The following is a 13,502-nucleotide window of genomic DNA, read 5'->3' on the forward strand; positions in this document are numbered from 1 at the left end:
TTGTCTCTAAGTATTTACCAGTTGAACCTAATGGGGAGTCAGTTCGCGTGAAGTCAGTTTCATAAAGCCCATCAGATGAGCATAATAGTCTGTAAATGTGATCAGTGATCCACAGGACAAGGGGTTTCTACGAGACAGAGAGTGCATGGAGTGAGCCTTCAAAAGAGCATAAGTCCGTATCGGAGACTACTACTACTACAAGTGACTGACCACTGGACATTGCATCATCTAGTCGTCTATGGGGCTAAAGGTCATTTAGAGTTCATCACTGTCCATTTCTCCGCCCACCACACACGGAAATAAAAACTTGGTCAGAAAATACCTCTCATCATACTGGGATCGCAGGAAAAGCAGTGTTTATTTTTACAGTCACGTTTTCACGAGGTAGAGCAGCAGCCGTTTCTGATGTTAAACACAAGAGAGTCTGTTTAGTACTCCAACGCTCCCTGGAAAGCCATCCATTGTGGTAAGCCGTGCTGCCGCACCACTCCCAGACTCCTGACGGGATGATGGATGTTTTACCGGAGAAGGAAGGACGCCAAAAATATTTATATTTTTTTGTGTGGTTTTTTTGGTCTCTTTCTCTCTTTCTGTGAGCTGTCCAGGACTAGACTTATTAACTTTCTCTGTCTCTATGAGTTGGCCTGAGACAGGTCTGCCTGTATTCCGCATGAGTTTAGGTTGTCTCTTAACTGCCTCTCCTGCATCATGAGAGGGCTGTAAAGTGTAACCAGGTCATATAGATAAGCAATAACTGAATTGAACTATGTCCTACTCACTACATCCTAACTGAATGGCAATACTTGCAAGTGGCAATCGTGTGAAAATGCCACTCCATTTTAAATCAATCAAAAGCAGTCATTGATGTGTTTCAACAGGGTCCAGGAGCGGTATGAGGTAGACCCATGGGGATATTCCAAATAGGGTCAACAATGACTAATAAAAAGAAATCTACCTAACAAAACGGGTCATTACTATATAGTTAAACTGCAGACTTTCCCTCCCTTGTGACGTGAGCCCTGCTTTTTAGTTTTACAACCTTTTTCAAAGCGAGACAGACAGATTCCCACCAGAAACATCCCAAACCAGAACCATCAACATGTAAAACCCATTCTCCTCTCCCCCAACCTTTTAAATTGAAGTAACAGTCGTCTAGATGACAGGCTTGGTGTTGGAAAACCACCCCTCTGGTTTGCTCATAGACCTCATTCGACCGGCTCTGAATCTGGTCCCGAAGGGTCCGTAATGTCAAAGCATGATCTGCTCTGCTGGAATCAGCTGTGATTTAGTGTTCCTTGTTTATTTGTCTCTCTTCCTCTCTTCTCGTAGGATCTCCCGGGTCCAGACGAGGAACCCAAGGTATGAAACGTCATGTGTTAACTGTTATGTCATTCAACTAAATGTAGGTGCTTGGGATTCATACAGGCTAATGGTGCAGACTGTTGACTTATTGTTATGGAGTGAATTATTGGTAGATATTGTAGCATCACCAGGGCTTTGGTAGTTTAGGCAGGCTGTTGAAAGAGCAAAACATTTGAGGATAAGATTAAGTTCATATTGACCCATGGTAGTAATTGGAGATTAATATGTATCCAATGTCCAGTCTTGTCTTACATTATTTTTCACCCTCTTTCATTGGCTGACAGGTCAATCAATCAAGATGTTCATCCGTGGTCGACCAATCACCATGTATGTCCCCTCCAACATCCAGAACTACGAGGACCTGAGGATGGAGCCACCTGTAGAGAAACTGGAACTCGATTGGGTGTATCCTTCCTGAGTCCCTCCCACAAGTCACGACCAGTGGGGTGTTGATAATGCAGCATTTTAGTTTTTAAATTCCATTCATGGTTGATTAGAATGTTTCATATTCTATAGTGCTAAGTTTCTTGGATGAAAGCCATGAAGTCCATATTGCCCATCAGTCAGAGAAACATATTTAAGTTATCGGATGTCCTTGAGCCAAGCCATCCTCTCCTCCAGGTAAATGGAAGTTATGTCATCCATAAATCACGTATTATGGGTGTAGCTGTGGGTGAAATTGCTTTAGGCTCAATTAATGATTTAGACTAATGAACCAATGAGACGCTTCAGTGATGTCACCTTGACTGGAGCCGCATAGTTACGGTTACCGAGGACGGGACTGCCGGGCCAACCTGTACCTGCTGTCGTCGGGTGAGGCGGTGTACTTCATCGCCTGTGTGGTGGTGTTGTACCACATCAACAACCGCACACAGCGCCACTACCGCAAACACACCGACTGTGTCCGCTGGTGAGTGGCTCAGATCCAACCTCGACCTCTCGTATCATTACATAACTGTACAAAATCAACTAAAACCAATTGTGAAGTTGATGCTTTATGATATCCCAATTTGTCTTTACTTCAGTCTGACCATCCACCCAGACAAGGTACGGGTGGCATCAGGACAGACGGCGGGGGTGGACAAGGATGGAAAGGTGAGGGGCGTTTGGGCTATTTAAAGGCCCAGTGCAGTCAAAAATGTGATTTTCTGTGTTTTATATAGATTTACACACTGAAAATGAGCATGCCCTTTTAGTGTGAGAGCTGTTTGAAAAGACCACCTTAAATGTGAGCCTGTTTTGGTCAGGTGGAGTTTTGACCTGCCTAGTGACATCACCAGGCGGTAAATTAGTTAATAGACCAATAAGAAAGAGTGCCAAACCTCTCTGCCAATAACAGCTAGTTTTCAGTTTTCCCCTCCCCACTCAGACCACTCCCAGACAGTCCTAGCAATTTTTGTTTATTTTTGACCATATTAATTGAAAACAATCACTAAGGTACTTAAATGTTAACCAGAAATGGCTCTATTGGACCTTTTTAAGGAACATCATCTGTCACTATTTAAAACTAAAATGTTTCCTTTCTTGCTGGAGTGTCCCTTTTAAGACTTAATTGTTATATCTTTTTTTAAATGGTCATACAATCAAATCCACAGAAAAAAAGTATTGTATACATATAATAAGACACATGATACTGATTATCAATCCTTGTCTAATTGATGTCTTAGCCCCTGCAGCCTTATGTCCATATCTGGGATTCCTCCACACTGATCACCCTACAACAGATAGGACTGGGCACCTTTGAGAGAGGTGTAGGGTCTGTGGCTTTCTCCTTTGCAGTAAGTCTTTATTCCCACTACAAAACAACCCTCCCACACGCACACACTAGATGTTACTGAGTTTATGGCCTATATTTAGTACAGTATTTCTCAACTCACTAAGGCGATTGAAGAACCCCTGACACCTAATCTCCATACAGGACTCTCAAATAAAACCAATACTGGCTTTAATACATTAGTCCTGATTTGTGACTGGGCTGCATCATCTCTCCATCTGTCATATGCCCTCTCACTGGTTCTTTCTCTCCTTTCCGTCTTACTTCTCCTCTGCTTGCAGGACGCTGGAGCCTTCCTCTGTGTGATTGATGACTCCAATGAACACATGCTGTCTGTGTGGGACTGTGCCAAAGGAACCAAGCACACAGAGGTTAAGGTAAAGCAATGCACCAAGACACGCACATGTGCACACACTCACGTTTTCATGCAAGCACACAGGCACGTACAAAGACACAAACACAGATTCCTATTCATATGGCAATTAATCAATACCATTTACAGTATACATCTTGATACGGCTTCCTTGTGTTATAACAACCAAAATATACCCCTATCTTTGCAGGTAGCCAAGCCTGTAATTTGCATGCGTAGGCTGTTAAAGACGGCATTACATTAGTGAGAATCTTCAGATCCCTGAAAAGGAGGCCTATTTGCATAGATTAAGCCAAAATAAATTCTTCCACATCACCTAGTTCTGTCACAGGCTTTTGTCCCAAATGTTTTTACTTCCCTGAGAGTCATTTCAGCGGTGTTGCCACGGCAACTGTGTAAATATTTTAGACTGTGAATTTGTCCGCCGGTGTGTGCTCTATATGCATCTGTGTGTGTGTGTGTGTGCGTGTTAGAGGGGTTTGGATATTAGGTGGGTGTTTATATGACATCATTTTCTCTCTTGGTCTCAAGTTTCTTGTAGCACACATGCAGAACTTCTCGTATTTTCGCCAAATTGATTTAGCATAAGCATCATTTGTCATGAGTGCCCTAGATTCGAGAATCTCCAGTGAAATTTGAGAGTGGTCACAAGGAGTGGTTAGGGAAAAGGTTCAGCCCACGTAAATACATAAGATGGTTCAAAGTATGTAAAATTTGCCCATCCCCCGCTGGACTGTAATGCATCTGCAAATTGAAACTAAGTTGCAGAAGTGTTATGCCCTATCATACAATCTGAACGGTCCTCAAGTCAATTCCAAGGTTGGCAAATTTGTAGAAATGCAGGTTTGAGATAAACATTGGAGTTCACAGTGATTTTGCATTTGAGTGAATTATCTGATTATTAAATGTTCTCCGTGTGTGTGTGTTAATCCAGAGCACCAACGAGGCAGTGTTTGCAGTGGAGTTCAACCCCAGCGACAGCACCAACATCATCACTTGTGGAAAGTCTCACATCTATTTCTGGACCCTGAGTGCCGGCTCACTCACCAAGAAACAGGGCATCTTCGGGGTGAGGGAAGTCCCTTAACTACTCTTCATCTGAAAAGTATTTTTCACATTTACAAAAGATACGTGACCAATGGGTATATCAAACCCGGCTCCTCTGTATGACTCAAGGAAGACTATTCTAGCCCATTGAGCTAAAGCCTAGACCAACTCTGGAGGCGAAAACGAGTCTGCAGGTCTCACGCAAGGCTACTTCTCACTAAACCTCCTCCGCTACATATCGTCATTCAAACCTATTATCGGTTTGTAATGTTGCTCTTCTTTCCTCCGTCAGAAATACAAGAAACCCAAGTTCATCCAGTGCTTTGTGTTCAGCCTGACGGGAGACGTGCTGACTGGGGACTCGGAGGGGAACATCCTGACATGGGGCAAATCACCCGGCGACGTCAAGACACTGGGGAAAGGAGCCAAAGGTAATGTTACGCTCTGTTCCAAACGGACTCCAAATATGGACTAGGCTCTCTATGTGACATACAGTGTATATAAACTAATAATACAATATCATCTGATTTAGTACCTCCTTAGCCAATAATGTACCAGACATGTGTGCCTATCTTTTCCGCTTGCTCTCCGAATGTGAGAGACCTGTGACAAAAGACAACAAGGTAATCTTCTTCACCTCCTCTCTCTCTCTCTCTCTCCCTTCTGTTGAAGAGACGTTCCAGATCATGCGTCAGACACGGGCCCATGACGGCAGTGTGTTTACACTGTGTATGCTGCAGGGGGGCGCTCTCCTCAGCGGCGGGGGCAAAGACCGTAAGATCATCCGCTGGAGCGCAGACCTGGCGCCCGAGCGAGAGTGTGAGGTGAAAGACGCGTGTGTGTGTTTGCATTGTCACTCTTAATAACAAAACCAAGCGTGTTTCAACATTTAAGACCTTTTTGTATGTATTTGTGTGTAATTTCAGAATAAAGTATATGAATTTATTATAGATTCCAGAAAAGTTTGGTGCGGTCCGTTGCATCACAGATGTAAACGGGGAAGAGGTGTTGGTTGGTACCACCCGAAATGCCATCCTGAGGGGCACTTTCTCTGACGGCTTCGTGGCCATAGTGCAGGTATGTTAACATTGGCATGATGGAGTATGTACTGGGTGGTATGTGAAGTGGTTTGTGGTTAAACACCTGGTCTGCACATGTTCTGCTCTCCGATCTCCTACACTTTTCCGTTCTTCCCAAAGTGCGCACTTTCTCACTCCCCCTCATGGATTTCTAAGTATTATATTGTTGTATGCATGAGTCATGACACATGGGTTAGGAGTTTCCACCGTGTCTTACACAATATCCATTCCTTTTAAATCCACAATGGCAGTGAACAAGTGCACACTATAGGGAGAAGCATAGAGAATAGACCCCTAAAACCAGTGTGTGTATTGAGTGTGTGTGTGTTGCTCTCCCCCGTGCAGGGTCATGTGGATGAGATGTGGGGTTTGGCTACTCACCCCTCTCAGGATGTCTTCCTCACCTGTGGACATGACCGACAGGTGTGCGTGTGGAACACAGTGGAGCACAAACTGGACTGGTGCACCACGCTGGAGGTGGGCGGGAGTGGACAATACACAAACACCCCTACACATATAAACACATGCACGCCCCTACACATATGAACACATGCACACCCCTACACATGTAAACACATGCACACCCCTACACATATAAACACATGCACACCCCTACACATGTAAACACATGCACACCCCTACACATGTAAACACATGCACACCCCTACACATATAAACACATGCACACCCCTACACATATAAACACATGCACACCCCGACACATATAAACACATGCACACCCCTACACATATAAACACATGCACACCCCTACACATATAAACACATGCACACCCCTACACATATAAACACATGCACACCCCTACACATGTAAACACATGCACGCCCCTACACATGTAAACACATGTAAACACATGCACACCCCTACACATATAAACACATGCACACCCCTACACATGTAAACACATGCACACCCCTACACATATAAACACATGCACACCCCGACACATATAAACACATGCACACCCCTACACATATAAACACATGCACACCCCTACACATATAAACACATGCACACCCCTACACATGTAAACACATGCACGCCCCTACACATGTAAACACATGCACGCCCCTACACATATAAACACATGCACGCCCCTACACATATAAACACATGCACGCCCCTACACATATAAACACATGCACGCCCCTACACATATAAACACATGCACGCCCCTACACATATAAACACATGCACGCCCCTACACATATAAACACATGCACGCCCCTACACATATAAACACATGCACGCCCCTACACATATAAACACATGCACGCCCCTACACATATAAACACATATAAACACATGCACACCCCGACACATATAAACACATGCACACCCCTACACACCCCTACACATATAAACACATGCACACCCCTACACATATAAACACATGCACACCCCTACACACCCCTACACATATAAACACATGCACACCCCGACACATATAAACACATGCACACCCCGACACATATAAACACATGCACACCCCGACACATATAAACACATGCACACCCCGACACATATAAACACATGCACACCCCTACACATATAAACACATGCACACCCCGACACATATAAACACATGCACACCCCGACACATATAAACACATGCACACCCCTACACATGTAAACACATGCACACCCCTACACATATAAACACATGCACACCCCTACACATATAAACACATGCACACCCCTACACATATAAACACATGCACACCCCTACACATGTAAACACATGCACACCCCTACACATGTAAACACATGCACACCCCTACACATATAAACACATGCACACCCCTACACATATAAACACATGCACACCCCGACACATATAAACACATGCACACCCCGACACATATAAACACATGCACACCCCTACACATATAAACACATGCACACCCCGACACATATAAACACATGCACACCCCTACACATATAAACACATGCACACCCCTACACATGTAAACACATGCAAACACATGCACACCCCTACACATGTAAACACATGCACACCTCTACACATGTAAACACATGCACACCCCTACACATGTAAACACATGCACACCCCGACACATATAAACACATGCACACCCCTACACATATAAACACATGCACACCCCTACACATGTAAACACATGCACACCACTACACATGTAAACACATGCACACCCCTACACATGTAAACACATGCACACCCCTACACATGTAAACACATGCACACCCCTACACATGTAAACACATGCACACCCCTACACATGTAAACACATGCACACCCCTACACATGTAAACACATGCACACCCCTACACATGTAAACAAATACTGATATTCATACTGTATTTTTCAGGAGTATGGGCTGTGTGCAGACTTCTGTCCTAATGGGGCCGTGGTGTCTGTTGGGCTCAGCACAGGCAGGTGAGACGCTCCTCTCTGAAATACCACAGCATCAAACTTCTTTCAGGAGACACGTCTCTCTGGCTAGAGAGTAGAGCAGGAAATAGTCCCAGTAGGTATTCACGTAATAATAAGGGATTCGCCTCGACTACACCCACAAATTGGGGAAAACGGACATTGTTTCCCAATCAAATCAATTTTTATAGCCCTTCTTACATCAGCTGATATCTCAATGTGCTGCACAGAAACCCTGCCTAAAACTCCAAACAGCAAGCAATGCAGATGTAAAAGCACGGTGGCTAGGAAAAACTCCCTAGAAAGGCCAAAACCTAGGAAGAAACCTAGAGAGGAACCAGGCTATGAGGGGTGGCCAGTCCTCTTCTGGCTGTGCCGGGTGGAGATTATAACAGAACATGGCCAAGATGTTCAAATGTTCATAAATGACCAGCATGATCAAATAGTAATAATCACAGTAGTTGTTGAGGGTGCAGCAAGTCAGCACCTCAGGAGTAAATGTCAGTTGGCTTTTCATAGCCGATCATTATGAGTATCTCTACCGCTCCTGCTGCCTCTAGAGAGTTGAAAACAGCAGGTCTGGGACAGGTAGCATGTCCGGTGAACAGGTCAGGGTTCCATAGCCGCAGGCAGAACAGTTCAAACTGGAGCAGCAGCACGACCAGGTGGACTGGGGACAGCATGGAGTCATCATGCCAGGTAGTCCTGAGGCATGGTCCTAGGGCTTAGGTCCTCCGAGAGAAAGAAAGAGAGGAAGAGAGAATTAGAGAGAGCATACTTAAATTCACACAGGACACCGGATAAGACAGGAGAAGTACTCCAGATATAACAGACTGACCCTAGCCCCCTAGCCCCCTGGAGGCTGAGACAGGAGGGGTCAGGAGACACTGTGGCCCCATCCAATGATACCCCCAGACAGGGCCAGACAGGCAGGATATAACCCCAACCACTTTGCCAAAGCACAGCCCCCACACCACTAGTGGGATATCTTCAAACACCAACTTACCATCCTGAGACAAGGCAGAGTATAGCCCACAAAGATCTCTGCCACGGCACAACCCAAGGTTGGGGCGCCAACCCAGACAGGAAGATTTTGCACTAACTGAAGTTTATTTAGTGCTTTATCTGGGTAGCCGGAAAGTAGAGCATTGCAGTAATTTAACCTAGAAGTAACAAAAGCATGGATTAATTTTTCTGCATCATTTTTGGACAGAAAGTTTCTGATTTTTGCAATGTTACGTAGATGGAAAAAAGCTGTCCTTGAAACATGATATGTTCTTCAAAAGAGAGATCAGGGTCCAGAGTAACGCGAGGTCCTTCAGTTTTCAAAAAAAAAATTTGAGGCGACTGTACAACCGTCAAGATTTGTCAGATTCAACAGAAGATCTCTTTGTTTCTTGGGACCTAGAACAAGCATCTCTGTTTTGTCCGAGTTAAAATAAAAAAAAGAAGAAAGTTTGCAGCCATCCACTTCCTTATGTCTGAAACACAGGCTTCTAGCGAGGGCAATTTTGGGGCTTCACCATGTTTCATTGAAATGTACAGCTGTGTGTCATCCGCATAGCAGTGAAAGTTAACATTATGTTTTCGATTGACATCCCCAAGAGGTAAAATATATAGTGAAAACAATAGTGGTCCTAAAACGGAACCTTGAGGAACACCGAAATTTACAGTTGATTTGTCAGAGGACAAACCATTCAGAGAGACAAACTGATATCTTTCTGACAGATAAGATCTAAACCAGGCCAGAACTTGTCCGTTTAGACCAATTTGGGTTTCTAATCTCTCCAAAAGAATGTGGTGATCGATGGTATCAAAAGCAGCACTAAGATCTAGGAGCACGAGGACAGATGCAGAGCCTCAGTCTGACGCCATTGAAAGGTCATTTACCACCATCCCAAGTGCAGTCTCAGTGCTATGATTGGGTCTAAAACCAGACTGAAGCATTTCATATACATTGTTTGTCTTCAGGAAGGCAGTAAGTTGCTGCGCAACAGCTTTTTCTAACATTTTTGAGAGGAATGGAAGATTCGATACAGGCCGATAGTTTTTTATATTTTCTGGGTCAAGGTTTGGCTTTTTCAAGAAAAAGTGAGTTTGGTACACATCCGGTGGATAGAGAGCCGTTTATTATGTTCAACATAGGAGGGCCAAGTACAGGAAGCAGCTCTTTCAGTAGTTTAATTGGAATAGGGTCTAGTATGCAGCTTGAAGGTTTAGAGGCCATGATTATTTTCATCATTGTGTCAAGAGATATAGTACTAAAACACTTGAGCGTCTCTCTTGATCCTAGGTCCTGGCAGAGTTGTGCAGACTCAGGACAACTGAGCTTTGGAGGAATACGCAGATTTAAAGAGGAGTCTGTAATTTGCTTTCTAATGATCATGATCTTTTCCTCAAAGAAGTTGATGAATTTATTACTGCTGAAGTGAAAGCCATCCTCTGTTGGGGAATGCTGCTTTTTAGTTAGCTTTGCGACAGTATCAAAAATAAGTTTCGGATTGTTCTTATTTTCCCCAATTAAGTTGGAAAAATAGGATGATCGAGCAGCAGTGAGGGCTCTTCGATACTGCACGGTACTGTCTTTCCAAGCTAGTCGGAAGACTTCCAGTTTGGTGTGGCGCCATTTTTGTTCCAATTTTCTGGAAGCTTGCTTCAGAGCTCTGGTATTTTCTGTATACCAGGGAGCTAGTTTCTTATGACAAATGTTTTTAGTATTTAGGGGTGCAACTGCAGATAGGGTATTGCAAGGTTATATTGAATTCCTCAGTTAGGTGGTTAACTGATTTTTGTTCTCTGACGTCCTTAGGCAGAGGGAGTCTGGAAGGGCATCAAGGAATCTTTGGGTTGTCTGAGAATTTATAGCACGACTTTTGATGCTCTTTGGTTGGGGTCTGAGCAGATTATTTGTTGCGATTGCAAACGTAATGAAATGGTGGGCCGATAGTGCAGGATTATGAGGAAAAACATTAAAATCCACAACATTTATTCCATTGGACAAAACTAGGTCCAGAGACATGTTGGACAAAACCCACTGAGTCGATGATGGCTCCGAAAGCCTTTTGGAGTGGGTCTGTGGACTTTTCCATGTGAATATTAAAATCATTAAAAATGTGAATATTATCTGCTATGACTACAAGGTCCGGTAGGAATTCAGGGAACTCATTGAGGAACGCTGTATATGGCCCAGGAGGCCTGTAAACAGTAGCTATAAAAAATGACTGAGTAGGCTGCATAGATTTCATGATTAGAAGCTCAAAAGACGAAAACGTCTGTTTTTTTTTGTAAATTGAAATTTGCTATCGTAAATGTTAGCAACACCTCCGCCTTTGCGGGATGCACGGGGGATATGGTCACTAGTGTAACCAGGAGGTGAGGCCTCATTTAACACAGTAAATTCATCAGGCTTAAGCCATGTTTCAGTCAGGCCAATCACATCAAGATTATGATCAGTGATAAATTCATTGACTATAAATGCCTTTGAAGTAAGGGATCTAACATTAAGTAGCCCTATTTTGAGATGTGAGGTATCACGATCTCTTTCAATAATGGCAGGAATGGAGGAGGTCTTTATCCTAGTGAGATTGCGAAGGCAACCACCGCCATGTTTAGTTTTGCCCAACCTAGGTCGAGGCACAGACTCTGTCTCAATGGGGAAAGCTGAGCTGACTACACTGACTGTGCTAGTGGCAGACTCCACTAAGCTGGCAGGCTGGCTAACAGCCTACTGCCCGGCCTGCACCCCATTTCATTGTGGAGCTAGAGGAGATAGAGCCCTGTCTATGTTGGTAGAAGATGAGAGCACCCCTCCAGCTAGGATGGAGTCTGTCACTCCTCAACAGGCCAGGCTTGGTCCTGTTTGTGGGTGAGTCCCAGAAAGAGGGCCAATTATCTACAAATTCTATCTTTTGGGAGGGACAGAAAACAGTGTTCAACCAGCGAATGAGTTGTGAGACTCTGCTGTTGAGCTCATCACTCCCCCTAACTGGGAGGGGGCCAGAGACTCTGCTGTAGAGCTCATCACTCCCCCTAACTGGGAGGGGGCCAGAGACAATTTCTCGATGCCGACACATCTTTCTAGCTGATTTACACGCTGAAGCTATGTTGCGCTTGGTGACCTCTGACTGTTTCATTCTAACATTGTTGGTGCCGACGTGGATATTAATATCTCTATACTCTCTACACTCGCCAGTTTTAGCTTTAGCCAGCACCATCTTCAGATTAACCTTAACGTCGGTAGCCCTGCCCCCTGGTAAACAGTGTATGATCGCTGGATGATTCGTTTTAAGCCTGACTGAAACATAATACTAATACTGCGGGTAATGGAGTCGCCAATGACTAGGGTTTTCAATTTGTCAGAGCTAATGGTGGGAAGCTTCGGCGTCTCAGACCCCGTAACGGGAGGAGTAAAGACAAGAGAAGGCTCGGCCTATTGACCCCCAGTTCAATAAAAAAATATATACAGAAATAACAAAACACGCCGAAAAGCTGTTGTGTTGTTCAATCTACATGTGTCCACGTCAAAAATCCCATCCTGCTGTTCAATGTGAGAGAGTGGGAAATGTGGGTACGCAGTGTCCAAGTAGGTTACGAGTAGCTATGCGTGTGGAAAACATTTAATCACAGGTAAGACAATTAACCTGTTTAGTACGGGCCATTTGTAACTCCACTCACTACTTGTAGCTGTATTGTCTGTTTTTGTATTGTTGGTCTTGGATAGCTTAATGTGCCGGTCCGTAGCTAGCACTCACTCCGTCAAGTGGCTGCTTGCATCGTTATGAGGGGGTGGCAGGGTAGCCTAGTGGTTAGAGCGTTGGACTAGTAATCGAAAGGTTGCAAGTTCAAATCCCCGAGCTGACAAGGTACAAATCTGTCGTTCTGCCCCTGAACAGGCAGTTAACCCACTGTTCCTTGGCCGTCATTGAAAATAAGAATTTGTTCTAAACTGACTTGCCTAGTTAAATTAAAAACAAGAACATTTAGTTTGAAAGTTTTTGCTGTGAGCCAATGTTTTAGGTAAACAAACGTTGTGGGCAGGGTCGCGACGTTCTCTCTCATACCAAGCATTATCAACTCATATAAATACTTGCATGTTAATTACCATGCCTTTGTGACATGAACCCATACAAAATGATACACAACCCCAAGATGATAAAAAATACATAATTGTTTGGTGGTTCAAACCTTCAAACTGGTTGTCTACCTCTCTGCCCAAACCCCCCACCTACCACCCCCTGTAACAGATGGCTGGTTCTTGACCTGCAGACCAAAGAGGTGATCTCAGACTACACCGACGGGAATGAACAGCTGTCTGTCATGAGATATTCACCAGGTCAGAGGTTAAGCTCCTTTCCTCAGTGTCTCAGAATGGATCGAATTTCAACCATGATTCAGTAATATGTACTCACTTGGCACTATGATGGATCTCTATTATT

The 13,502-nt window shown here is 44.2% G+C and overlaps 1 protein-coding gene across 1 annotated transcript in view; it reads left to right on the plus strand.

Moving 5' to 3' along the window:
• Window positions 1–13,502, plus strand: part of LOC115133646 (echinoderm microtubule-associated protein-like 3) — a 50,533-nt gene that overhangs the window by 34,497 nt on the left and 2,534 nt on the right. Inside the window, 13 exon segments of the mRNA XM_065021934.1 lie at window positions 1,330–1,359; window positions 1,647–1,767; window positions 2,123–2,272; window positions 2,388–2,457; window positions 3,030–3,140; window positions 3,418–3,513; window positions 4,444–4,578; window positions 4,849–4,987; window positions 5,229–5,380; window positions 5,508–5,633; window positions 5,981–6,112; window positions 8,006–8,073; window positions 13,311–13,399. Of these exon segments, the coding sequence (XP_064878006.1) occupies window positions 1,330–1,359; window positions 1,647–1,767; window positions 2,123–2,272; window positions 2,388–2,457; window positions 3,030–3,140; window positions 3,418–3,513; window positions 4,444–4,578; window positions 4,849–4,987; window positions 5,229–5,380; window positions 5,508–5,633; window positions 5,981–6,112; window positions 8,006–8,073; window positions 13,311–13,399 (1,419 nt within the window).

The sequence above is a fragment of the Oncorhynchus nerka genome, linkage group LG8 (assembly GCF_034236695.1).
Source record: "Oncorhynchus nerka isolate Pitt River linkage group LG8, Oner_Uvic_2.0, whole genome shotgun sequence".
In the NCBI taxonomy this organism is placed as follows: domain Eukaryota; kingdom Metazoa; phylum Chordata; class Actinopteri; order Salmoniformes; family Salmonidae; genus Oncorhynchus; species Oncorhynchus nerka.